This window comes from Gopherus evgoodei, chromosome 1 (assembly GCF_007399415.2).
Source record: "Gopherus evgoodei ecotype Sinaloan lineage chromosome 1, rGopEvg1_v1.p, whole genome shotgun sequence".
Classification (NCBI taxonomy): Eukaryota; Metazoa; Chordata; order Testudines; family Testudinidae; genus Gopherus; species Gopherus evgoodei.
Genome location: NC_044322.1, coordinates 197,814,188 through 197,839,695, shown reverse-complemented (window position 1 = coordinate 197,839,695; position 25,508 = coordinate 197,814,188). Strand labels below are relative to the sequence as shown.

At 41.3% G+C, this 25,508-nt stretch overlaps 1 protein-coding gene across 3 annotated transcripts in view; it reads right to left on the bottom strand.

Moving 5' to 3' along the window:
- MYH15 (myosin heavy chain 15) overlaps positions 1-25,508 on the bottom strand; it is a 67,272-nt gene that overhangs the window by 32,862 nt on the left and 8,902 nt on the right. For 2 of the 3 annotated variants that reach the window (XM_030582152.1, XM_030582134.1), the window contains exons 6-21: positions 24,794-24,887; positions 22,711-22,731; positions 22,028-22,120; positions 20,931-20,994; positions 20,733-20,831; positions 18,964-19,067; positions 18,356-18,494; positions 18,096-18,214; positions 16,188-16,337; positions 14,688-14,858; positions 13,293-13,472; positions 11,795-11,927; positions 10,114-10,181; positions 1,758-1,845; positions 526-643; positions 99-222 (exon numbers count right to left, since the gene is read on the bottom strand). In XM_030582152.1, coding sequence (XP_030438012.1) covers positions 99-222; positions 526-643; positions 1,758-1,845; positions 10,114-10,181; positions 11,795-11,927; positions 13,293-13,472; positions 14,688-14,858; positions 16,188-16,337; positions 18,096-18,214; positions 18,356-18,494; positions 18,964-19,067; positions 20,733-20,831; positions 20,931-20,994; positions 22,028-22,120; positions 22,711-22,731; positions 24,794-24,887 — 1,765 coding nt within the window. The remainder of the gene's footprint in view (positions 1-98; positions 223-525; positions 644-1,757; positions 1,846-10,113; positions 10,182-11,794; positions 11,928-13,292; positions 13,473-14,687; positions 14,859-16,187; positions 16,338-18,095; positions 18,215-18,355; positions 18,495-18,963; positions 19,068-20,732; positions 20,832-20,930; positions 20,995-22,027; positions 22,121-22,710; positions 22,732-24,793; positions 24,888-25,508) is intronic. The other variant, XM_030582142.1, reaches the window with a different exon arrangement.

Genomic DNA, 25,508 nt, shown 5'->3' with positions numbered 1-25,508 from the left:
TAAAACATTAACTTCAGCAACATTTAGATCTAGATCTGAACCCTGCAGCTTTGAAATCTCTGCTTTCAAAAAGGAATCATATGCTTTTTTCTTGTTACCTTTGTGTGTCCAAAACGATACTGGGTTTGGTCAATATCTAAAGAAGCCAGCAGTTTTTCAGAAGCTTTTCTGCTGTCCACAAACTTATCTTCTGGAATGGCAGCTGGATTCAGAATACGGTACCTGTTAACAACAGGGAAAGAATGAATAAAGGGGGCCAGGATGCTGGGTCAGATTTTGCTCTCATTAAACTGTAACGAATGTGGAGTAACCTCAGCAATGCCAGTGGAACTACTTCAGATTTAAACTGAGAGTAGAATACTGCCCTCCAGTTCCAGGCATTTTGAACTGAAAATTAACTTGAGTAAAACAAAGAGGGGGAAAAGTACCCTGGCTCATTTTTATGCAGAAAGCTACAATGCTTCTGACTGGAACTTCATCATGAGAAGAAACATGACCTGTGTCTGGGGCTGGTCTCTGTGTTACCTTTGTTTAAAGTCAGCATAAAGCACTCTGTTTGGAAATCCCTTACGGCAAATACGGATTCCTTCCAGGACACCATTACAGCGAAGCTGGTGGAGGACAAGGTAAGCATCCATTGCACCTTGAAAAAATTCAAAAACTTAATTAAATGAGATTGTTCCATGAGGATTAAACCTTCATTTTGCTCAATAGGTGAGAAGAGTTGGAAGTAATGTCTCAAAACAACAGCTAGCATTGGAGGAGGAGAACAATCAAATTGCTTTAAAGTGTGGACTGATGACTTAGAAATGGATTCTGGGATAAAAATACAGTAACTCCTCACTTAATGTTGTAGTTATGTTCCTGAAAAATGCAACTTTAAGTGAAACAATGTTAAACAAATCCAATTTCAGCATAAGAATTAATGTAAATGAAGGGGTTAGGTTCCAGGGAAATTTTTTCAGACAAAAGACTATATTATATACACACACACACAGTATAAGTTTTAAACAAACAATTTAATACTGGTACACAGTGATGATGATTGTGAAGCTTGGCTGAGGTGGAGGAGTCAAAGGGTGGGATATTTCCCTTACTGCTAAATGATGAACTAGCAATTGGCTGAGCCCTCAAGCGTTAACGCTCTCATTCTACAAGGCTGCAGGAATGGAGGGAGATATGCCATTTCCCCTTTAAGTACACTGCCTTGTTAATTAGATCAGCTTGCTGAGACCACAGCTTCTGCAAGCTCCCTCCATCCTGAGCTCTGGTGTGTCCCCCCTGCTCTATCAAAGATGGGGTAAGCAGGGTGCAGCAGCAGGGGGGAGGGGGACACTCTGATATTAGCCCCCCTCTTCCCTCCTTCCCCGCCACACATCAAGCAGGAGTCTCGGGGAGCAGCTCCAAGGCAGAGGGCAGGAGCAGCACATGGCAGTGAGGGAGGGAGAGCTGAACTGCAGGCAGCTGCTCCACAGGGAACTTAGGAGCAGAGAGCTGATGGGGAAGCTGATAGGGGGGCTGCCAGTCCACCCTGGTTCCAAGCCCCTACCAGCTAGCTCCAATGGGCTGTTCTTCCTGCAAGCATTAGACAAAGCAGGCGGCTGCCAAACGACGTTAGAAGGGAGCATTGCACAACTTTAAATGAGCATGTTCCCTAATTGATCAACACTGTTAACAAAACAACGTTAACCGGGACAACTTTAAGTGAAGAGTTACTGTAACAGGATTAAAATGAAGATTGCTGGATTTTTCCATACCTGGAGTTTTAGTTTCATTGGGGATAATACAGCGCACAAAGTGAGGAGCTGTAGATCTCAGGTTAGTCATCAGTTTATTTAAATTTTCCTAAAAAGGGTAAAATAAAAAACACAATTAGCTAAATCATTAGAAACCTAATATTGTACTAAGTGTATATGTAAGCAGCAATGCTATAAGATATACATTGTCTAATAAGCAGCAAATAAGGCAGATTTACAGGTGGATATTGGCCCCATCCTACAAACTATTCAGAGTGAATATTCTGCATATGTCAGTGCAAAATATATGTCTTCATAATGACTGTGTTGGGGGAGATTCTCAAAGACGCTATGGGCATTTAGTTGCCCACCTAAAGAGAGCTTAGCTGCAGGGGGATGAGTCCGAGGGTCTATAACAATTAGAAATTCATCAAGTTGCCAAGGAAGGTAATTAACAAAATAAAGAAAAGCCAATAACACCTCACCAACATAGTCTAAACTTAAGCTACGTTAAAAAGCTACAAGAATAAAAAATTGCAGACAGAAGTCCGGCAGCAGGATTTGGGCTACCCAGTTTATTGCACTGAGTGCAACAAATAGGATTACCTGCCTCATGGGAAGGTGCACACGTGTCGTGCTGTGCAAGCAACCCATGGCCCTCAGACAGAGTATGGGAGACCAGAGTGGCTGAACTGGAGGAGCTAAAGAAGACAGAGGTACATGAGGAGACTTTCAGGGACATAGAGCTGTCCCACCTCCTGTCCAACAGCTCTTGTGCTGCTAAGGAGCATAAAAGTCTCAGGGAAGGAACCAGCAAGCTGGAGTAGAGGAGAATGATCCCATAGTTGGGACCCATCTTCTAGAAAATGTCCTGATATTCTCTCACACTCAGGGGATATCCCTCTGGAGGCAGGGGGCGGCATTATTAGGAAGAGACAGACAATACTATTGGAGGATTTGATTATTAGAAACATAGGTAGCTGAGTTTGTGATGAGTGGGAGAACCACATGGTGAATTGCCTGCTAGGTGCAAAGGTAGTGGATCTCACAAAACATACAGACAGACTTATGTGCAGTTGTCATAAACAGATAAGAAAAGTTAATAGCACAGAAGTACTTTATATCTCTCTAACTGTAAAGGGTTAACAAGTTCAGTAAGCCTGGCTGTCACCTGACCAGAGGACCAATCCGAGAACAGGATACTTTCAAATCTTGAGGGAGGGAAGTTTTTGTGCTGTGCTGTTAGTTTTGGTTGTTGTTCACTCTGGGGGCTCAGAGTGACCAGACGTGCAACCAGGTTTCTCTCCAATCTCTCCAATACAGGCTCTTATAAGTTCAGACTAATGAGTACTAGGTAGATAAAGCTAGTTAGGCTTATGGTTGTTTTCTTTATTTGCAAATGTGTATTTGGCTGAAAGGAGTTCAAATTGGTATTTTGCTGAAAATATTTTAATTTGTACTTGTATACTTAGGCTGGGAGGGTGTTCCCAGTGTCTATAGCTGAAAGACCCTGTACCTATTCCATTTTTTTTAAATTTACAAAGATAATTTTTACTGTTTTTCTTTCTTTAATTAAAAGTTTTTCTTGTTTAAGAACCTGATTGTTTTTTTTTCTGGTGAGACCCCAGGAGCCTGGGTCTGGATCCACCAGGGAATTGGTGGGGAGAAAGGAGGGAAGAGGGAGAGAAAGGTTAATTTCTCTCTGTGTCAGGATTACTTTCTCTCTCAGGGAGAATCTGGGAGGGAGAGAGAGAAGGAGGGGAAAGGTGCATTTTCTTCTCTGTTTAAGATTCAAGGAGTCTGAATCACAGTGATCTTCCAGGATAACCCAGGGAGGGGAAGTCTGGGAGAGGCAACGGTGAGGGAAAGGGTTTACTTTCCTTGTGTTAAGATCCAGAGGGTCTGGGTCTTGCGGGGTCCCCGGGCAAGGTTTTGAGGGGACCAGAGTGTACCAGGCACTAGAATTCCTGGTTGGTGGCAGCGCTACAGGTTCTAAGCTGGTAATTAAGCTTAGAGGAATTCATGCTGGTACCCCATCTTTTGGACGCTAAGGTTCAGAATGGGGAATTGTACCATGACAGCAGTGTTGGGGAGGAGCCAGTCATTGTGGTACATGAATGTACCAATGACATAGGGAAAGGTAGGAGAGAGGTCCTGGAGGCCAAATTTAGTCCATTAGGTGTAAAATGAAAGCCCAGGACCTCCATTGTAGCATTCTCTGAAATGTTTCCAGTTCCATGGGCCAGGCCAGAAAGACAGGCAGAACTGCAGGGTTTCAATGCATGGATGAGATGATAGAGTAGGGAGGAGAGATTTAAGTGTACTAGAAATTGAGGAACCTTTTGGAGAAGGAGTGGACTATACAGGAGGGAATGGGCTTCACTTAAACCAAAATGGAAACAGACTGCTGGCACACAAAGTTAAAAAGCTCGTAGGGCATTTTTAAACTAAAGGCTGGGGGAAGACCAAGAGCAGTGCAAGAGCACATGGTTTGGGCAGAGACATCCATTAGGGATGAAGTTATTAAAGGGGGAACTCTATATCCTAGTAAAGAGGATAGCAAAGAAGTTGATGTAATACAGGTAGGATATAGTCAATGAACAGGCAAATGAAAGAGTCTCAATTAAATATAATGAAGGCGAACAACTGAATATTGACAAAATGTACAAGTGCTTATATACAAATGCTAGAAGTCTGAATACTAAGATGGGTGAACTAGAGTGCTTGGTGTTAATGAGGATATTAGTACAAGAGGCACCACAGAAACTTGGTGGAATGAAGATAATCAATGGGACACAGTTATAGCAGAGTATAAAACTCATCAGAATGAGAGAGAAGGAATGGTTAGTGCGAATGGGGGAGTAGTGTTAGATGTTAAAGGAAGCATGGAGTCAAATCAGGTAAAAATCTTACATGAAACAATACTATATAAAATTCTATGGACAGAAATTCCATGCTTGATTAAACAGAGTATAACAGTAGGAATATACTACCAACTACCTGAGAAGGATGATGACAGTGATTGTGAAATGTTAAGGGAGGCTAGAGAAGCTACAAAAGCAGAAATAATGGGTGATTTAAACTATCCTCATATTGGCTGGGTAAATGTCACCTCAAGATGTGATGCAGAGATAAAATTTCTAGTCACCTTAAATGACTGCTTCTTGGAGCAGCTAGTCCTGGAACCCACAAAGGAAGAGGCAGTCCTTCATTTAGTCTTAAGTCCAGCATGGGATCTGATCCAAAAGGTAACTGTAGCTGAACTGCTTGGTAATAGTGACCATAATGTAATTAAATTTAACATTCTTGTGTGGGGATAAAATCAAACCCTCCCTCACCTACTCTAACATTTAACTTTAAAAAGGAGAATTACACAAGAATGAGATTGCTTGTTAGATAGAAATTAAAAGGAGTTGTCACAAGGGCTAGTTAAATGCCTGCAAACAGCATGAGAACTATTTAAAAACACTATAACAGAGGCTCAGACTAAGGGCTTGTCTACATCAGAAAGTTGCAGCGCTGGTGAGGGAGTTACAGCGCTGCAACTTAGGAGGTGTACACATCTGCAGGGCACCACCAGCACTGCAACTCCCTGTTTGCAGCGCTGGCCGTACTCCCGTTTTGTCTCGGGTGTAGAGGATCCAGCGCTGGTGATCCAGCGCTGGTAATCAAGTATAGACACTTACCAGCGCTTTTCTTGACCTCCGTGGAATAAGCAGGTATCCCAGCATACCTGAGGAAGCCTCTGGTAATCAAGCTGGTCTCCTTCCCCAGCTTGCTCTCGCGTTCCCCGAACCCCGAGCAAGCAGGTCTCCTTCCCTGAGGTTTGCTGGGTGGTTCCGGGAACGCGAGAGCAAACGGCGGCGAAGCTGGTCTCCTTCCCCGGTTTGCTCTCTCGTTCCCCGAACAAGCAGGTCTCCTTCCCTACGGTTTGCAGGGTGGTTCGGGGAACGCGAGAGCAAACCGCGGCGAAGCTGGTCTCCTTTCCCGGTTTGCTCTCTTGTTCCCCGAACAAGCAGGTCTCCTTCCCTGCGGTTTGCAGGGTGGTTCGGGGAACGCGAGAGCAAACCGGGAAAGGAGACCAGCTTCGCCGCGGTTTGCTCTCGCGTTCCCCGAACAAGCAGGTCTCCTTCCCTGCGGTTTGCAGGGTGGTTCGGGGAACGCGAGAGCAAACCGCGGCGAAGCTGGTCTCCTTTCCCGGTTTGCTCTCTCGTTCCCCGAACCCCCGATCAGGCAGGTCTCCTTCCCTGCGGTTTGCAGGGTGGTTCGGGGAATGCGAGAGCAAACCGGGAAAGGAGACCAGCTTCGCCGCGGTTGGCTCTCACGTTCCCCGAACAAGCAGGTCTCCTTCCCTGCGGTTTGCAGGGTGGTTCGGGGAACGCGAGAGCAAACCGTGGCGAAGCTGGTCTCCTTTCCCGGTTTGCTCTCACGTTCCCCGAACCTCCCTTGAAGCCGCCCAACAGCGCTCCAGTGTGGCCACATCTAACACCACTTGCAGCGCTGGTTGCTGTAAGTGTGGCCACTCTGCAGCGCTGGCCCTATACAGCTGTACTAATACAGCTGTAACAACCAGCGCTGCAAAATTTTAGATGTAGACATGGCCTAAGTGTATATCCCAAATCCGAAAAGACAATAAGCTGATCAAAAGAATGCCATCAGGGCTAAACAGCAAGGTAAAGGAGGTTGTTATAGGCAAAAAGGCTTACTTTAAAATTTGGAAGTCAAATCCTAATAAGGATAGTAAGAAGATGCACAAACATTGGCAGAGTACGTGTAAAAGTATAATAAGGTGGAGCGAGAAAGAAATTCAGAAGCAAGTTGCTAAAGAAGCAAAAACTACCAGTAAGAATTCTTTTAAGTACATCAGAAACAAAAGCCTGCCAAACAGGCAGTGGGGCCACTAGACAAAGGTGTTAAAGATACACTTAAGGAAGACAAGGTCATTGCAGAGAAGCTAAGTGAATTCTTTGCATCGGTCTTCACTGCAGAGGATATGGGAGGAGATACCTACATCAGAGCTATTCTTTTTGGGTGACAAATCTAAGAAAATGTCTAACACTGAGGAGTCAATAGAAGAGGTTTTAGAATTTAGAGTTAAACAGCAGTAAGTTACCAGGACCAGATGGTATTTACTCAAGTGTTCTGAAGGAACTCAGACATGAAATTGCAGAATTACTAACTGTGGTATGTAACCTATCATTTAAATCAGCTGCTGCACCAGATGACTGGAGGATAGCTAATGTGACACCAATTTTTAAGAAGGCCTCCAGAGGAGATCCTGGCAATTATAGGCTGGTGAGCCCTACTTCAGTAGCAGTCAAAGTCGGTAGAAATACAGTAAAGAACAGAATTACCAGACACATAGATGAACACGATTTGTTGGGGGGAAGAGTTAAGGGAAATCATGCTTCACTAATCTATTAGACTTATGAGGGGGACATGTGGATAAGATTGAGCCAATTGATATGTGTACTTAGATTTTCAGAAAGGCTTTGACAAGGTCCCCCACTAAAGGTTCTTAAGGAAACTAAAAAGTCATGGGATAAGAGGGAAGATCCTCTCATGGATCTGGGTAAATGACACGAAACAAAGGGGAGGAATAAATGGTTAGTTTTCACAAGGGAGAGAAATAAATAGCTGTGTCCCTCAAGAATCTCTACTGGGATCTATGCTGTCCAACATATTCATTAATGATCTAGAAAAGGGAATGAACGATGAAGCAACAAAGTTTGCAGATAATACAAAATTTTTTAAGGTAAGTAAGTCCAAAGTTGATTGTGAAGAGTTAGAGGGATCTCACTAAACTAGGTGACTGGGCAACAAAATGGAAGATGAAATTCAGCAGTGATAAGCACCAAGTATTACACACTGGAAAAGTTAATTCCAACTATACATATATAATGATGGGTTCTAATTTAGCTTTAATCAGTCAAGAAAGAGATCTTGGAGTCACCATGGATAGTTCTCTGAAAACTTCAGCTCAATGCACAGCAGCAGTCACAAAGGCTAACAAATTGTTAAGAACTAGTCAAAGAGGGGTAGACCATAAGACAGAAAATATATTAATGCCACTATATAAATTTGTAATGCACTTACACCTTGAATACTGTGTCTAATTCTGGATGCCCTTTTCCAAAAATAATATAGTGGAACTAGAAAAGGTGCAGAGAAGAGCAACAAAGATGATCAAGCGTATGGAACGGCTTCAGGAGAGACTAAAAAGATAAAGGGCTTTTCGGCTTACAGAAGAGGCAACTAATAGACAATATGATAGAGGTCTATAAAATCATAAATAGTATGGAAAAAGTGCATAAAGGAGTAGTATTTGCCCTTTCCCACAATCCAAAAAACAGAGGTCACCCAATGAAATTGATAGGAAGCAGGTTTAATACAAACAAGGTGAAGTACTTTTTCACACAACATACAATTAACTCATTGAAACTCATTGCCATGGGATATTGTGATGGCCAAAGCATAACTCTGTTAAAAAAAAAAACTGGATAAATTAATGGAGGAGAGATTCATTAATGTCTATTAGCCAATATAGTCAGGGATGTAATCCTATGCCTTGGGTAACCCAAAACCTCTGATTGCCAGAAGCCAGGAGGGGAAGATGGGGTGGATCATTCCAACTGCCCTGTTCTGTACATTCCCCAGAAGCTCTGGCGCTGGCCACTGTCAGAAGACAGAATACTAGGCTAGATGGAATATTGGTCTGACCCAATATGGCAATCCTTATGTTCTTAACTCCAAGAGAAAGTCAATGAAATTGGACACCTTGCTGCCCTTTGTGCCTTCTTATTGATTATCAAGTGGCAGTCTGTGGAAATTTGCTTCAGTTATCTTCACACTTCTTTCACCTTTGTCTACACTGGCAAAAATATGACTCAATTTACCATTGATTTAGCTCTACTGGCAATAGCTCTAAGCAAGATTAGATGACATGATGGGTAAAAACCACTCGAAGCTTGCCTACATTACAGCTTCCTCCATTGTTACCCCTGGTGCAGTTGCTCCAGTGGTGAACAACAGGTCCTATTTTTGCCAGTGAAGATATGGTCTTTCTGTCCACCTTCCACAAATAAGACAAATGTATTTCAGTTTTAGTAGCATGGATGCTTGCAAAAAATGAACTTTAAGCTCCAATACTCATGTAAAGCAAATTTTACATCAGATTTCCATGAACATTCTAACCATGGAGCCTGTAGTAAGAGGAGGCCCTGAGATATAAACCTTGGTATCAGAGGCCTGGTATGAGGCCTAAGGCCTGAACTAAAGTAATGATCAAGACTTTGCTAACATAAAGCAAAGTTAAGCTGTGAGCCAGATGCAGGCCCTGCTTGCAGAAGCTGGCAAGGAAAGGGCTGATGCTGCAAGAAGATACGTACCTAAAAGGTACTGAACACTAGATATCAGAACATTCACATACTTGTACATTCCACACAGATAACAAGGAACAGACTGACCCCTCCCAATGACAGGGGCCAACGGGTAATATGATGGATAGAGTTGTTTTGTCCAAACCAACATGTACAAGGTGAGAGGCGGCACCTTACTACGTAGAGGGGTTGTATCTTGCTACGTAGAAGAGTTGCACCTTAATACTTCAGGAGTGATGTGTAACTTGTTTGTACCTAGGTATAAGAATGCATCCTGGGGGCAGTGTCTTTGTCCGGCCGAGGTAGCAGTGAAAAGTCCCGCCACTGACTGAGCCAAGTCCATTGACCGTGGGCACATATTTGTAGTATGCCCGGTAGACTAAATAATCTACGGGGAACTATCGTTGTGTCCAATACGGCAATAAACCTGGCCAAGGTGCCTTGGTACCTTACTAGACTCTGTGGTCATTGGGGGTTCTCTTTGAGTCTGCTGTGTCAGCTATCTTCGAAGAGCTGGGACAGCACACAGAGGGAACACATGCAAACAGCCGAGTGATATCAACATTGAACAGAGCAGAGCACCATACCGATAGCATCTGACAACAGAGCCTGATTATAAGCAGTACACTCATCCAATCAGGGAATAGAAAAAATATCATGTGCCCATTTCCATTTTCAAATGAGTATGAAACAATAACCATAGAGTAAACAAAAATCAAAAAAGTTCAAAAATTGTGACTAATCTGTTCAAAAATTAAAAAACAAATTTGTTCAATGAACATTGAAAGAACAGAAGAGAAATTAAACAAATAAATAATTTGTTATGAATTAGTCACTTAGCCCTGATCAACACCTAAACCCAGACCCAAATTCAAACATTCAGTTTCAATCTCTCTACTAAAGCACTTGCAGTTCTTATTTTTTATTACAATGTAGCCTCATAGTTGAAATTACACAGAAAAATTATGAACTATTTAAATAAAAAATATAAAAATTACTTTGTGTAGCGATGACACTGTTTGGAAGGAAGCTCCTTTCTTGCGTTTCTTTTCTGTACTGTGATCAACTAAAAAAAATTGAAATACATAAAGAACAGCTCAATCAAATGTAATATTCAGCTAAGAGATAAAGTCAGTAAAAACATTTCCAGAAGTACAATGTAATTAATACTTGGAATCAAGGCAAAATTAAAGTCATGTGAGTCTCTTTGGTCCTCAAGTGTTGTACAAAAGAAATCCAGTATTCCCAAACTTTAAATATTAAAGCCTTTTGTTTAAGGCTTTTGGTGACACGTGCTAAAGCACTCTCTTCCTTTCCATGGCTTTCATCAGAAACTTTCGCAAATTTACTGCATTATAGTTTCTCTACAGTCATATATGGTGTTAACTATTCATTTATGTAAACATGCCCCATAATAAGGGCATAAAAATGAATTTCTGACAAAATATTAAGTAGTTTGAGATTCATTTATTTTGATTTCATACAATCAGATATATTCAGAAAAATGTCAAACTAAAGAAAATGACTAACCTGATTACAGAGCATGTGAACTATAGAATGTACATGGTCAGGCATTTGTCACCTGAGCACAGCAGGCCATGTCAAGGAAAGTGAAAAGTACCATGTGTTATTCTCAAAAATACATCTCTCTCGCTGGTGACCGTGCCAAAAATAGCTATTCCTTTTGACTGGCACGGTGTGCAAGACAAGGTAGCACTCCTGGGACTGATGCTCTGTGGCAGATAGGCACTTTGCTACCTGCAACAGTTTTCTGGAGGCATGTGGGTCTTTGTTATTTTTATTCTGCTCAGTTTCTAAACCCCATTATGAAATCTGCAGTTTTTACTTCTTTCATATGGAATCTTATGATTCATGACAACTACATCTATATAAATGAGGTTTGTAATAAATAGGCCGTAAGTGATTGTGACTTTAGGACATAACAGCTACATCTCTGTAATGAGTGCCAGTCCCATTTCCTTAACATCAATTTTATGGAAGCTTGTGACTTGCCTTACCCCAAATAAAACAGCTCAGTAAAAGAGAGTGTTTATTTCATAACTACTAGAAGCCTCATGAAAACCTATTCTTGCAAGTTTTTCCTACCTAATTTTGAAGACATTAGAGGTTTGGAGAAGCACTACGCAGGTATCATTTAGATTGTCCATCACTGATCCAAGAACATTTTGATCATATGAATTTTTATTATCATAGCAAGTGCATTCTCCTAGTTTAAGTGTTGCTTTAGTTTAGACACTGTTTGGAAGCTTTGTAATTCAGCTAGAGAGAGCCATAATTTGGAGACATGACCTGTTTTGTTGATAAACAATCATTTATGCATTTGTGTGCATCACTTGCACACCACTAGTGAGACTTTGCATAGTTTAATTCCCATTGGCCTGCTCAAACTGAGTGCCCATATACATATAGGCTATGCATGCAGAGAATCCAACATCTGTGTGCCAAAATTGCTCAAAGGAATATACATACAAATGACAGGCACACAGACAAACTGTGATAAGACTTCTTAGATAGATGTCATGCTCATTTAATTGATGAAAAAATGCCTGATTTAATGGCAGTCAGTGGATGCCTTTAGTATGCTTTTGTGTTTTAAATTCCTTTCCAAGCATGTGCCCAGGAAGTGAAGGCAAATCCTTGTAAGATTATTCTACTTACCGGAGTCAGCACTGACATAGTTTTCAAACAGACTTGCCAGCAGTTTGTTGGCAGATTTTTGAAAAATGCCCACCACAGTTTCATTGAGTGGGTCTTTGTTTTTCTCAAGCCAGCCAATGATGTTATAGGGCACCTAAGAAAGAACCAGGTGGTCCAAAATTTAAGAAAAATAAACCATGTCAAACATTTTCCTCGGTAGTCTATATCTCACACTTTCTTCCTCACAAGCAGTTACAGTTCTTTACAGCTTGGTTTGAAATTAATGGCACAAGCTTTATCCTGTAAAACACTTAATAGGGAATCACTGTCATGAGCCATACCTGCCAGTGAGTCTCCAATTCTCTGCTTCCCGATCTCACTCCCAACCGTTCCCCATCTGAATCCTCTATATCCCCTCCCAATCTTGCAATTCCCTCATCTTTCCTGTGCCTTAATGTGTTCTGTGGCCCCACAAGCCACTAGAAAGAACCCCATGTGCCCAGGTGGGTGTATCTTGAACCAGATCTTGAGAACTGCTAATAGAACAGACAAGTTATGGTTCTATATTACAACAATAGGCCCTTTACTATTCCAGAGCTCTCTATTGGATTTTCTGATGTAAACCTCTTAACTGAAGTCTCTTAAAAAGATACTATTCCTGACTCTGCCAATGGCCTACAGGGTGACCTTAAGCAACCCACGACCACCCATGACTGTTTTCCCACCTGTAAAATGGGGATAATTGACTTCCTTTGTAAAGTGCTTTGAACTCGCCAGACGAAAAGTGCTATATAAAAGATGGATATTATATTATTATTAAATATTCAAGTAGGTTGAAGTTCAATGGCACTCTGAATAGTGAGTCTAAAAGTGGCCTCATGGCGTGTCTACATTTTCTCAGTGACTTCATATCAGATTTGCTCCATTTGAGTAAAAGATGTTTTTTCTTTTGCCTCATTCTGAACTCAGAATGAGAAACTGGGTTTATTCTGATTCATGTATCACCTTTACCACTCATCTGCGACAGATTCTGTCGTTGGACCTTAATTAATAATCCGGTTAATTGTGCAAGTGGGAGAACAGAATTCATCTTACTTTTAGCTGTGTTGGCCCTGCAGCACTAACAGAAATAAAAAGCAGTAAAACCTTAGTTTGGTTGTCAATATAGCCACATATGACTGAATTTGTCCAGGGAATCAATATGTCAAGTAAGATGGCAGCATTTTTATATGGTCACTTTTCTGAAGGTGAGTAACTTAGGGTGATTTCACAGACAAGACTAGAAACACCTTGGCAACTCTTCACTAAACCACCATGTGCCCTCCTTAACTTGACCTGTTATATCCACGTTTTGATTCATCTGGATCCCTATATCTCAATGTGCTATAATATCTAAGGCCTTATTTCTGACTGGCCGGGTTTTTAAATTCTTTTTAATATAACCTTTATTTATTTTTGTGGCTATGAGATGAATCCATTTGGAATAATTCTAGTATTTCTGATGATACTAGAAACTTACCGCACCAGCATAATGAAGAAGTTCAAAGTGAGCTTCATATTTCCTTTTCTTGTCAATCCGAGGTTTCTGAAGGTTGGGTGACTTGCCAAGATGGTTGTCATAAAGTTTGGCTTTGAATGTCATATCTGTAGCCTTTGGGAACATGCACTCCTCTTCCAGGATAGACAGGATGCCCAATGGCTATTGATCCGAAGAGATTTTAATAAGAAAATCTTTAGGATTCAGTTTTTATGATTAAGCAGATTTTAGTAGCTGTGTCACAGCTAGGCTTGACTTGATGGAATTCCATGTTCACAGACATTCCTTGTCATACTGAGTGGGTGACTCATGTTTATTCTGTTAAATCAGCAAGCAGACTTTTGACAGCTTACTATGAAACTTCTGCCTTGGAAGGTTTTACACTGACTTCTGATAGCATTTCATATGGACTTTCAGATTTTGCTTTATTAACTTCCAAGGCATTTGACTGGTATTTTAGAGTTGGTCATGCTGGACCTGATCCAACCCCCACTGAAGCCAATGGAAAGACTATTGATGCCAACTGGAGGATACCACCATCTTCAGTGGGAGCGATCAGGTTCCCAGTATGCTCCATATTTTTTCCCAAGAAAGGACAAACTATTTTGTTTGGCAGCGACTAGGACCATAAAACTCCACCATGACAAGAATGCTCAGCCTCCCTCATTGCCTGCTCCGAGTACTGACACAACAGTGCTCAAATCTTCATTTTTCCTGTCAGGTCTGCAGAGGTTATGTGGCAGAAGGAGAGATGCTGCTAGGGCTCATGAACTGACCAGGTCCAGCAGATATTCATGAAAGGAGGAAGAGGAGAGGCACGGCCAGAGTCGGGGAAAGAATGGACTGAAATTAAGAAGAAACTATGAAACTCTGCTTTGAACCACAGAACAGGGAGGGCTTTGTATATTAATATTTATTGTATTATTCCTATTGTAATAATGCCTAAAGACCACAATCAGGATCTCATTCTGTGAGGTGCTCCACACACAGATGAAACCCAGCCCCTGCCTTGATCAGCTTACAATTTAGTTTGAGGCAGCCAAAAGTGGGACAAACTAAAGGAGAGAAGTGAGGGAAAGAGAAGGTGAGGGCAAAAGAAGATACGACCATATAGCTACACAAGCTAGCTGTTGCGTAACTTGATAGTTTCTGTTGGTTCTCTCTCTCTCTTTTATTTAGGCATCCTAAGTGTCACACAAATTAATCCTCCTTAGATTTTGCTTATATTGCAGAAAGGAGAAGAACTAGAGCTTTTGTTTGTTCAGCTACTCACATCACTAAGCCTACTTTAACACTGGAAATAAAAGAAGTCTCCAAGGAGAACATTATGCTTGAAAATGTGTCTGAACATACATGCCTTTGTGCTCTTGTACGTACCTTTTCAATTAGGTCAATGCAGGCCTGCAAGTCCAAGCCAAAATCAATGAATACCCATTCGATGCCTTCCTTTTTGTATTCTTCTTGCTCCAAGACAAACATGTGGTGATTGAAAAACTGTTGCAGTTTTTCGTTTGTGTAATTGATGCAAAGTTGCTCAAAGCTGTTATACTGTGGTGTAGAAGGGGAAGAGAGAAACAGTCACATAAAATTAAATATGAACAGAGTTCAGTGGAAGGGGTCAAGCATGGAAGAAATAGTCTAAATCTAAACCTATGTTTCAAGTAACTGCCAGAGAGGCCACGGGGGAGTTTGTCAGGTTAACTGCTTCCTAATGTGCAGTACATAGATACATGAGAATTTCCAGATTTGATCAGAAAACTTGTCCATCAAGTTCATTATCTTCCTCTGGCAGCAGTTAAAACCCAGTGCTTCCTAGGAAAGCAAAATCAACACATCAGCCAATTTGTGGAGCACCGTGCATGGGAAGTAACATTCCTTCTTGGCCCCTGTGGTAATCAATTTACTTTCTGGATCAGATGATTTGATCACTAGAGACATTTAGGATCTCAAGTGCTGCCAAAGCCCAAAAAATATACACCAACGTTCCTTTGACGTGAGTGGCAAGTCAATAGAAAGCAGCATCATAGAGAGTCAGAGCAAGGACTGACAAACCAGGCTGACAAAATGAGTGGTTTACACTGACCTGGTAAATAAACAAAGAACTATTGCCATCCACTGTCTCAATTAATTTCAAGCAGACTTTCTACAACCAGGTGTTTCTGAATGTGAGTGGGTACAGGACCATTACCTGGTCTGCAGTGAACTAGAAATTGAGTCCAGTTTAGCACTCTCCTCCTCCTCGTATAGGTGTCCCCAGAAGACTAAGCAGGAAAGGATACCAATGGGAAGCCTGGACTCCATACCAGCATTCCCAGGACTAGGCTGAACTCCAAGCTGTGGAATCTTTCAGTATATTTTCTAGTTATGTTGGCATATATTGAATTTCCTCCTTGTAAATACTGCCCTCTAGCCTTCAAGAATATATTTTGAGGAAGAGGCCTTAGCAATCAAGATCCTTTACTCACACACTTCAGTTTACAAAGTCATTATAATTAAACATGAGCAATATCACATAACATAATAAGTTTCCTCTCTAAGATAAAGAATAAAATACCCTAAAGCACCCCTTATTCCAGTCAACTTCAAATGCATGAATTAAGAGCAGATGAGACAGAAGTCCTACTTAACTTTTGGAGCTGACCATCTTTATTGAATGTCCCAAAGCTCCCCAATTCAAGCATGCCCAATCTTGCAAGGTGCTGAGTGCCACCAATGCCCACTGATATCAATACCTTTGCAGATTCTTGTTCATGATTCTCTCTTCAGTCACATTTGTTCTTTACCCTCCCATTCATTTAGAAGAAAGATGAAACCCAAGAACTATTGCTAAAGAGCATTTGATGGCTTTCAGCTGAGTCCTTACCAAACAATACTCACATCAAAGATTTCAAAGCCAGCAATGTCCAAGACCCCAATGAAGAACTGTCTTGGCAGCCTAGTGTCCAAGGTCTTGTTAATACGAATCACTAGCCACTTGAACATTCGATCATACACTGCCTTGGATAAGGCTCCAACAGCATACACAACCTAAAGGACAGGTGTCACACGCAGTTATCAGATAATCAGGATGACTGTATGCCTTTACAGTACACAATACTTCTCATCTCAGGGCATTTTAGCTATTAGACCTCTTCATGTAGTTTGAGGAATGTTTTGCAGTAATCCTGACTCTGAGTGACGAATGCCTAATGAAATTAGGAAAGCTTTCCCCATAAGCTGTGCTGCACCTTATTTCTGTAGCACTAATAATAATGTACTGTATTAAATCCATTTATCTGGGGCCACATCGCAGCCTTACCCCACTGTTTATGGAAGAGCTGGACAGCACCTTGCAACTTGGGATAACATGGCAACCCTGGAGTGCAGCTAGAATCTGGAGAGGGAAGCAGACCACCACTGATGGCTGTGCACCCTTCTACTGACTCATGAGGGCTCTGTAATCCAGGCCCATGGGGTGCGGTCAAAGAGGCCCACTATCTCCCTGAATGTGGTGGGAATAGAAGAGGTCCTCCACAGATGCAGGGGATCTGAATAGCCCAAGTTTACCATTGGCTAACTGCTCCTTATGTTTTGGGAAGTGCCATGGACCTCAAACTTGTATCTGTGATGGCTAATTGTCTGTGATGGAAGGGACACTCAAAATATTAAAACAACCCAACACAACTAAACACACTAAATAGCATTAGGCAATGCTTCTTCATTATCCTCTCAAATAGCCAACTGTGCCAAGAGGAGAGGATGCACATAATATCTGATGCTGCTCTTATTATGAATCCTACGCCAGTACCTTGTCTTCAGAGACCCATTTTCATTGTCACCTAAACTCTTCAGCACCATCCATACCATTACTACTCCAACTTTTCAGAGAAACAACAGCACTAACTTAATGCCTTCTTTACTAGATAAATTCAGAGATACTAATGTGTGAGGTTGCTGTGATCCAGTCTGGGACTTTTGGGTTCTAAAATTATGTAAGACCAATGAATAAATAACAATCCAGTTCTCCTAGGTGACTAATTGAGATCCAGAGTTAGATACACTGATTTGTGTGGTTTACGCAAGTGGTTTCCTTGAGTGGATGCTGCTATTACATAATGGAAACAATGCTACTGGAAAATATCCTCCTTCCATTATTCCCCTGTAGCACTGCCCTTGGACTCATTACCCTATATCACTTTTTAAAAATTATTAATGGCAAGAACCTACTCTCTGACCCAGATACCAACAACAGTGCAGTCAGAGGCCGAGTAGCACATGGCAACAGCACAAAGCAGACTGCTGGACTGAGCCCCTTACTTGGAAAAGAGATCCAGGACTCAGGAGTAGATGAAAAACAAGAGTCCAGCTGGGTGAGTGTCCATTGTATGCCAGGACAAATGGTGAAGAAAGGACACAGTGGGAAAACGTTTTAGAGTTGCCCAAAGTTTTGACAGAACTGGGCCCAATTCAGTTTTAAATCTACCCATGGCCAACACAATTATTAAAAAAAACAAACATGGGTTTTAGTACATGATTGAAATGCCATTTCCACAAATCAACAAGCTGTCTGCACCCGGGAAAAAAATTGTTTTCCAGGGCCCTCCTCCCTCCCTTTGAGATGAGATATAATTTTGGATTATAAGGAGATAAATTAGAAGAGAGTCCACTGCTTGTATAATGCACAAAGACATTACATTAATATTTTAGCTATCTTTTCTTTGTGTAAAGTTCTACAGCAAAAAGTTGTCAGCTTGTAGAGCAGACGTCCAGTCTGTTGGATCAAATGCCTTGAAAGCTTCTTCTCACCTGTTCGACACTTTGACCTTTGGTGACATACTCATTTCCAACTTTCACTCTGGGGTGCAACAAACCCTTAGCCAAATCAGAGGAGTTAAGTCCCATCAGGTAAGCAGCTTTATCAGTACCTAGTCCAAAGAAACAGGATTTCAAATTAATTTTAATTGATACTTGAAAACATGCCTGCACAGGAACAGGAATTAGATCTATCAATTTCTAAACAGAGAAATTGGATAATGGCTTCTGAATTATTTCTAGGTTTGCCTTACTTTCAGTGCCATCAGTCTCTGCTTGCTCCTCCCTGGGTCTTTGTTTAAATTTCATGTTCCCAAAGTGCATGATCGAACCAGTAAGCTTGTAGGCACCATACTTTTCATCGGGAATAAATCCCAAGATGTCCATGGCTTGCTATAAAAAGGAAACACAAGAGAAGATTTTGTTACTTGCCTCTTTGATAACACCAGTATCTTACAGTTCCATAAGGTGTCTCTGAATGGCCGGCATTACAAACTGTTCTGGAGAGCCTCTCTGAAACAGGAGCTATTGTATCAGTCTTGAGACCACTTATTACAAGGGGTGTTACTTAGTCCCACTGGAAATCCACATTCTTCTTCATGTCTCCAACCCCATGGGCCTTTTATATGAAAGTGGAGAAGATTTTGTGCCCAGGAACAATACCTGTAGATGTTCAAGCCCAAATTGTAAGGATTATGATGTGAAACAATTAACACCTGGGCTCCACTCCTGCCTGAATTTACATCAATGGTAAAAATCCCACTGATTCCAATTAGAGAAGGACTAGGCTACTGACAGCACTCTTCCCTCAACACACACTCACTTAATGTATCAAGCAAATGCCAAATTAACAAGGCCTTACATCTGTTGCCATCAGCTCTTCTCCATCATCCAAATTGTCCACAGTCACTGCCCCTTGTGAACTAAAGTGGTAGTCATAGGGATTGGTAGACACCAGCAACATATCTGCAAAAGAACCACCATAGTTAAGCAGTGCCACTCCAAATGACCTGAAACTGATTCAAGATGAAAAAGAATCCACTGTTTGACATCTATCTCTCTGTACAACTTCACACGCACTTAGAGTATGCATCTCCTGAAGAGACAGTTTTTTGTTTTAAAAAGAGGAAACTAAGACTTGAAAACATTCAGAAGTTACACCCTGTAGGCATTTTCTACACACAGGTAATCAGCTGGTACCTCTCATAATCCCAATTCCACCAGGCAAGAACATTGTTTTCATGATCTATGATTGGCTATTGACTGTAAACACAACTAGGCTATGCTAAAATATCTTATTTTGGTTACCCCATCCTTTCACCCACTCCCTTGTGTTTGTTTCATTCACTTTTTATTATTGTCTTTTAGACTGTAAATTCTTTGATGGAGGGACTGTCATTAACTAGACATTTGAACAGTGTTTGGCTCCAACCTTATTGAGGCGGTAAGTCAGTAGCAGAGCCAGGAATCAAACCCAAGAATCTACCCTCCTCTCAGTTCTCATTTCAACCTCTGTACTCTACTCCCTCTTTCAGACTAGAGACCAAGAACTGGAGAGAGCAAGAATAAAAAAGTGTCTGTAAATACACATCTATTACCCAGAAAGGCTGTTTTGGAGTATGTGAACATCATTGGTCATGCATGTGAATGTGTGTTTTTGGGCATATGCCCACTGTACATCTTTAGAGATAATAGGACCCATACACATACAGAAGAGCAAATATCCCAGCATGATCCAAGACAGGGGCGTTAGACAATAAATAAGGTAGAGGACCAAGTATGGGTATTCTGTGCTCTGCCTTGTTTCCAAGATAAACTCAGAGAATAATGTATTTTAAGAATCCTTGAGCTGAGCTGTCCTTCACTAGCCTTGTGTTTTAGGGGAATTCTCACTATCCCGAGGTGAGTAGCAAAAATATTTCACACTGTTGTCGATTAACAACAGTGCAACTAAGCTTTTGCTCTACTGCTTACTTCTCTTCCACAATGAAAAACAAAAATTAGAGATATATATTATAGAAAGTACTTTGCTCTGCAAATGTTTGTGGAATTTGCATCCTCTGTAACAAATGTGAACACCCTAATGGCACAAGCAGGGAACTGGGTTATCTTCCTGCCTTTACTACAGATGTCCTGAGTGATCTTGGGCAAGTCCTTTAAAGGCTTTGTCCCTCAATTTTCCCACATTTAAATGAAGATACCCCCCAAACCTTACTATCTCAGAGGATGTTTTGAGGCTTATTGTTTCTAAGATGCTTTGTGATCCCTAGCTACATAAATGTTAAGTATTACTGTTTATTATAAATAGTAGTAAGCAAAATATTTTAAAAATCCAACCTGAGATTGCATTCTCCTATTCTAATATGTAACACTTGTTAACATTAGTGGGCATTCTGTATCTGCATGTCAAAATGAAAATTGCCCTTCATGTTGCTGCTATCAAAAAAACCTCATTTTAAAAGATCCACAGATTAATGACATTTCATTTTGACAGACTCCATTTTTTTGACAAGTGGAAGCATAAGGATCCTCTTGAACATAACGTATTTTTTTGCCTTTGGCCATTTACCCAATCAGGTAAGACCTGGTATTTTGCACTCACCCCCCCGCCCCCCAATATTTTAGGCTTACCTTGTAGCTCTGCTTTCTTTCCTGACAGGATTTGGTAGAAGATATGATAGGATCTTTCACCTGGCTGCTGGAAAATCACTCGGGATTTCTCCAGCAAATCTGGGTAGATAATAAAAAGTTCAGTAAGAGAAAGCTTTTTCTCAGAAGTATCAGACACTAATTTGTGATTCTATAGCAAGGAGAACGATTGTTGCTTACAAATTTCAATATCGGCAGATGACAGCTTGCCTGTGGTTCCAAAATGGATTCTGATAAATTTACCCTAATTTTGCAAAAGAACATTCTAATTACTGCAAATAAACTGTAAAGAGGCACAACAAATATCAAAATACAATGCCTGCATGATAGTCAGACTGCTTAGGATCTATTAACTTTCTGATGTGGGGAGAGGGTATTTTCCAACAAGATATGCTAAATGTACCAAATGTAGAGCTTAACTGAGTTATATATTATGCTTAACAGTTTTCAAAGCCGAAACAAACGCACACACTGTTGCGCATGTTTGTTTAGGCTTTGAAAAATGTTAAGCACAATGTATAAGTACGTTAATCATAACACTTAGTAGATTTTTTTATATATTACACTCGCAAACACACTCAAAAAATACCTGTGAGAAGGCAAGTATTATCATACACATTTGACAGACTAATATACAAACAGGTCCACCTAGCAAGTCTATGTGGTGTTCAACTGCCTGTTGCATCTTCACATTTTCCTTGGTTTGGGTAGCCGTCTAACTCAGGCGGAGCAGTGAGGCCATCAATGGTAGTGGCTCTCTCCTGACCAGTGTTCTTCTTCCACTTCCCTGTTGGATTGCTACTTCTGGTCTTGACCTTACTACATGCTGCCCAAGCTGTTCTACCCACTAGCTTATCAAAACAGGGCTGTTGTTTTCAAGGTCCCTTGCTCTTGGAATTTGCCCAGAAAATAGGGCTCAATATCTCATTAAATTGTACCCAAATTATTTACTTCAGCTGTTGCATGCCCTGTTTAATCATGTGCAGTCTCTGTGTTGAAAAGGGCTAGTATATGCGTATCCCCCTCTCTTTTTAAGTTATACTCTTTGATGTGGCATTTTTTAAATATCATCAACAGTATTTTTTCTTGATTTGATCATTGTTAGTTACATTTCAACCATGAAGCAATCCAAGCACCTCAGTGGAGGAAATGACAGGCACTTTATAAATAGGATGAATAGATTATTATTATTATTATTACCACATTACATATTATTATTCTATATGTTATGAATAAGGGCAGGTTAACAGGACATTTGAACTATAGACTGGACTTACAAAACGTGAGGAATTGTCATTTCTCAGGGTTTTGGCATTCCCAAAGGCTTCTAAGGCAGGATTTGCTTGGATGATTTGATCTTCCAAGGTTCCCTAAAAATCAAAGGGTTGAAACACGGTTAATAACCATCAGCATATAAACACATTATACAAATCTAACTCAACATGTGTAGCTCACACCTGTAGCTAGTACAGCCTGGACAGAGCACAGGAGCAAGATTCTCAGCCCTCAATATTCTAAAATCCTTGAATCCTAATAGATGTCTTCTAGATTTCATGCTAAATCGCAACTGAGAACAAGTAAACCAACCCTGGTTTTGAAGGGCTATAGCACAGGTGTATACGGAAGTGTGTACATGTATGGGAGACACTATAGAATAAAGTCAGAAGCATTGACTAAATAACAGATACGTTAGTATTGGTTGAAGGCACTCAAAATTCCTAATGGGTAAGATTTTCAATCACGGCTAGAGGATTTAGAACTCCACATAACTCCCATTAATTTAAATTAGCTTATGACTATGTGCTGAAGTGAATTTAATTTGAATAGTCTAGGCTCAGTCGGAATATGGGATAATAGAGAATGGAATTATATTAAACAGAGGCTCATGACCTGCCCTTGCAAACTAAGTACCATTTTCAGATTGAAAATATGAGACAAAATAGTGAAGTCATCTACTTACCCCAGTCCTGGTGGCTGGTTGCTACCAAAGGAGCAATAACAACAATAAACAACAACAACAACCACCACCAAACAAACAAAAAAGAAAGAAAGAAAGAAAAAGGGGGACATTATGATTACTACCATGAAGGAGTTTATGAAAGACAGAAAGATTAGCAAGGATTAGAGATCTAAGTCAGCACAAACCAGGCATGCTCTAGGAGTGGGGCCAGAGGTGAAACTAAGCCAGTCTGGTTTGGTGTACCGACGAGGGCCAGTACACCATGCTGGACTGGACCGGCTTCCCCAGGCTGGCAATTTAAAGGGCCTGGGGCTCCCTGCAGTGGCTGGAGCCCCGGGCCCATTAAATTGCTTCCAGAGCCCTGCCGCTGGAGCCCTGGCTTAGCAGCAGCAGGGCTCTGGCAGTGATTTAAAGGGCCTAGGGCTCCTGCTGCTGTGGGGACCCCCAGGCCCTTTAAATCACTGCTGGAGCCCTGCCGCTGCTACCAGGGGGCTCCGGCAATGGGGCTTGGGTGGTGCTTTAAAGGGCCTGGGGCTCCCCGCACCAGCAGGAGCCCTGGACCCTTTAAATCTTGATTTAAAGGGCCCTGGTATTTAAAGGCCTTGCCTCTTCTGGTTGAGGCCCCACCCTCTGCTCAGGACTCCGGAGTACCGGTAAATCCTTTAAGTTACTTTCACTCCTGGGTGTGGCTCACTGACAGCACCCCCTCTCTCAGTGCATACTGTTGGCTTCCCTCTGCTGCTATTACCCCCTGCTCCTGACACATCTTGGAATAGGAAAGTATGGGTCCAACCTTGTTTGTTCCCACAATCCCTTATCCAAACCAGCTGCCCCAGTGGATTCCAATCAGAACAACAGACAAACCAGATGCAGAGCTAAGACATGACATCAGAGAACAAGAACAAAGGGATATAAGCAGAAATAGACAAGCTTTAGAAAACTGGATCCTGTGGCATGTGAACTGCTGGAGCTGTAATATCTATTATTGATCATGATGAAGACAATGGAGATAAAGTGTTACCTCATTTATCAAACTATGGCCGAACTTCCAATTTCAGTTTCCAGTCTGCATGACTCGGTGTGTATGCCCAACTGACTCCATCCCTCAAAATCAGGCACCCACCTGGTTTGCACATATAAGTTTGGCTACTGGGCACTCAGCCACCTGGTACTTGTTTTGTATGCACAAAATGAGTGCTTGCATGGTTTTGTGTCATCATCAGTCACATGTATAAAATCAGGGACTGACTGACAATTAGGCCCTGTATAGGCAGTATAGAGGACTCCACAGAAGTGTATTCAGTGTAGAGGACACCACAGAAGTGTATTCAGTGTAGAGGTGAAATGAGGCAACTTTTGGTTGAACAGCTCACAACACCACTACACAACAATATTCAAATGGAATTCCAGGCAGTGAGTACAGGCAGAATGTAACTTACCAGATTGGAATTTAGGAGAACTGGTTGATATTTTTTTGTCAACATTCTTTTTTGGCAACCCCTTCTCCCCACTTCAAACAAACAATAAAATGGTTTTCAACAAAACAGAAGTTTTGTTGAGAAATTTTCCAAGTTTTTGACAACGAAAAACATTTTTAGTTTTTTTTTAAACAAATGCCCAAAACATTCAGCAAAAAAATTAATTGAAAACAAAAAGTTCATTTTTATCTAAGTTTTTCATGGAAAAGCAAAGACAGTTTTTGATCAGCTCTAGAATCCAGTCAGGACACCAAGGCTAATGGTTTCTGGAAAAAAGTGCCATGCAGTCTTCAATAATCACAAGTAGTAGAAGCCTTGGCTTTGCTGTCTCATCTGGAAGGCAGCAGCTTCAGCAGAAGCTGTGCCCCTAACACCATGTTGAGGAAGACTACTGCTGACTCAGAAGGAGAAACACCACTTATTGAGTCATTAACACCTTTTCCTCAAGCACCCAGTCTTTTCCTTTTGGATCTCCTGTCCAAGTGGTGGTCATGTTCACTGCTGCTTAGCATGTGAGATCTGATGGTATGATTACGCACTCATAAGGTAGGTTTCACACAATAGGATAATCTTGGCCATCATTAAATAGCCCCTTGCATACTCACACTTTTTTTACCAGGTTCCCCGAGTGCTGCGACTGTGGCAAAATACTGAATGACACGCTTTGTATTCACAGTCTTGCCGGCACCAGATTCTCCACTAAAAGCAGAGGGATAATAATGACACTCCTAAAACCAGCCATATTTCACCCTCCAATCCTGCCAATCTTCATTCCTGAAAGGCTCTTCTCAGTGGCTTATTGTGTTCCTACTGCTGATGCTTGGACTTTAGAGTGGCAATTCATACCACTGATAGAACGAACAGGGATGAATATTGGCAATAGCAATAACTAATTATTCACCTGACTGGGCTCAGAAATGTAATAATAATTTGCAATGTGTAGTGAGTTCCATCTAAGTACAGCGAGTTGCATTACAAACGTCAAGTCTCAACACTAGAGATAGGTGAATGTTATAGCCAGTAGGGTAACGGATCCAGAAAGGCAAAGTTACTTGATCAACATTACACAGCAAGTAGCTGAGCTGTGAATAGTATCCAAGCACCGGGCTCTACAAACAGTGCTCTAGCCACTAGACCATGCTCCCTACTTTGATTGTCATGGTTTGCTCCCTCCCTACATTTGACTGCCTCATCAAAATGCCTAGTTTAAATATATTTTGTGCTGGTGAAAGGTGCCAAATTAACCACTTTGGGAAAAGAGGTCTTCTATCTACCCATAGGACAGATAGAGCAAGGGCAGTAACAGCACACCTTCCATCT